This window comes from Cynara cardunculus (assembly GCF_001531365.2).
Source record: "Cynara cardunculus var. scolymus isolate 2C chromosome LG 16, CcrdV1, whole genome shotgun sequence".
In the NCBI taxonomy this organism is placed as follows: Eukaryota; Viridiplantae; Streptophyta; class Magnoliopsida; order Asterales; family Asteraceae; genus Cynara; species Cynara cardunculus.
In genome coordinates this window covers 17,809,134-17,811,593 of record NC_037543.1, presented here as the reverse complement: position 1 = coordinate 17,811,593, position 2,460 = coordinate 17,809,134, and the positions used below count along the sequence as shown (strand labels likewise).

The following is a 2,460-nucleotide window of genomic DNA, read 5'->3' as shown; positions in this document are numbered from 1 at the left end:
AAGGATCAAGTAGGAATATATTTAGCGGTATAAACGTAAAAAAGTGAGTTTTGAGTTTTGATGTTGATCGGAAAAAAAAAAATTGGAATAAAAGGAGAATTATTTATTGTATAGAGAGGGGCCTATAACTATAAGATTCCAAACAGGGAGGTTCACCGATTACCCATATAAACGGCCTTGGCGTTTCTTTTATCACACCTCTCAAACTCATACTAGTCTTCATTAAGTCTCTCTCTTCTTACTCAACTCAACTTACCCTTTGATCAAAGAAACAGAATTAATACAATGGCAATAGATTGCATGATCAACACTCCATCATCCGTGTCTTCCATTAAGGAAGAACACAAAGAAGACCAACAAAGGTCACTAGTTTTCGATGCATCGGTCCTACAACACGAAGCTAACATACCCCAACAGTTCATATGGCCCGATCATGAGAAACCCAACTCCCAAAAGTCTGAGGCCCTCGAGGTTCCTTTGATAGACCTTGGAGGCTTTCTTTCTGGACACTCCAGTTCAGCCAACGAAGCCTCCAGGCTAGTTGGTGAGGCTTGTCAGAAACATGGCTTTTTCTTAGTCGTCAATCATGGAGTTGATGCAAATCTAATATCTGATGCTCAACGGTACATGGACTTGTTCTTTGAGCTTCCACTTTCAGAAAAGCAAAGAGCTCAAAGAAAATCCGGTGAGAGCTGTGGATATGCCAGCAGCTTCACCGGAAGGTTCTCTTCTAAACTGCCTTGGAAAGAGACACTCTCCTTCCGATTCTCAGCCGAGAAGAACTCATCCAACATAGTTAAGGACTATTTCAACAACACAATGGGAAAAGAATTTGTCCGACTCGGGTATGTTTTAAATTATACATACATACATACATACATATATATATAAACTAGATTTTTGTTACCATACACTATGATTTGTTGATTACAGGAACGTGTATCAAGAATATTGCAATGCCATGAGTAGGCTTTCTCTTGTGATCATGGAGCTACTGGGGATGAGCCTTGGTGTGCGCCGAGCTCACTTCAAGGAATTCTTTGAAGAAAATAATTCGATTATGAGATTAAACTACTATCCACCATGTCGAAAGCCAGACCTCACCTTAGGGACAGGACCTCATTGTGATCCAACATCTTTGACAATTCTACACCAAGATAACGTGGGTGGGCTAGAAGTGTTCGTGGACAACGAGTGGCGTTCCATTACACCAAATTCAAGTGCTTTCGTTGTCAACATCGGTGACACATTCATGGTAATCAACCTCTTTGTGATTAGGTTCTTTGTTGTATATCAATGATCTTACGGGAAGTACAGGGAAATTGGATTCTTTTTTCCTTCCTGCACTGTTTTGGTTTTATTTGGTGTTTTGGCTTTTTTCCGAGTACTATTCATTTGCATATTGCTTTTCTTTTTGAAGTTTATTTTGAATTTAAACCGATTATCTGTTTCAGGCACTTTCAAATGGAAGATACAAAAGTTGCTTACACAGAGCTGTAGTAAACAACAAAAGTCCTAGAAAGTCACTTGCTTTCTTTCTATGTCCAAAGAAAGATAAGGTGGTGAGGTCACCAGATGAACTGGTGGACGAAAATAACCCTAGGATATATCCAGATTTTACATGGTCTACCTTTCTCGAGTTCACTCAGAAGCATTACAGAGCTGACATGAATACCCTCCAAGCTTTCTCCATCTGGGTTCAACAGAAGACCAGCAGAACTTGATACTACATCCATCTCATCAGGTGTACTCTCTCTCCCTCTCTGACATGCAAGCACGAAGACAATGGAAACTGGAAGACGATTGTCAAGGAGGGTTAATGGAACGCATGAAGATTTATGCATGCTTTGAAATCTTTCCCTTTTTAGTTTCTTTAGGTCAAGAGTCGAAGGAGGAAAGCAATGTTAAGGACGCAAGGCAAGATTTTAATCTCCATGGGGGCTAAACTAGGAATAAAGAGAAGCATATATGAGCCAATTTTGTAATTCTGTTTTGGACTATATGTAGAAAAGCTTGTTCACTTATCACTAGCACCAATGTTACCTTACTCTCTTTAGTTGCTACTTGTATACGTATATATAAATGGCATCCTATGCATTAATTATTCAATCCACACCTGGTTTTCCAAGTCCGTAATCCTCTCTCTCCACCCTTCCTAATCCTTCATTTTCATGTTAAATAATCTTATATAAATCATCTCCCTGGAAGCAAGCAATACCATCACTTGACTCACCTTGCTTCTTGCATGCTAAAATATATTGAACACCTATATATATATGATGTACATAAAGCATGAACAAACAATATATAGTGTTGTAAAATGTAATGGTAAAACCTTTCAAGATTGGGTAAATAATTGATCAAAGTGGTAAAGCATGTGTAAAATAATTTAGTAGGTACAAATAGAGTACATAGGTGCAGGATGGCAGTGGGGAGGGAGGGGGACTACCTTGTGAGTTC

The 2,460-nt window shown here is 39.0% G+C and overlaps 1 protein-coding gene across 1 annotated transcript; it reads left to right on the top strand.

Moving 5' to 3' along the window:
- Positions 1-206: 206 nt before the first annotated feature.
- On the top strand, positions 207-2,126 carry LOC112529527 (gibberellin 20 oxidase 1-like). Its single transcript, XM_025140849.1, has 3 exons — positions 207-845; positions 934-1,255; positions 1,455-2,126. The coding sequence occupies exons 1-3, from the start codon at positions 286-288 to the stop codon at positions 1,722-1,724; spliced, it is 1,152 nt and encodes a 383-aa protein (XP_024996617.1). The 5' UTR covers positions 207-285; the 3' UTR covers positions 1,725-2,126.
- Positions 2,127-2,460: the final 334 nt, after the last annotated feature.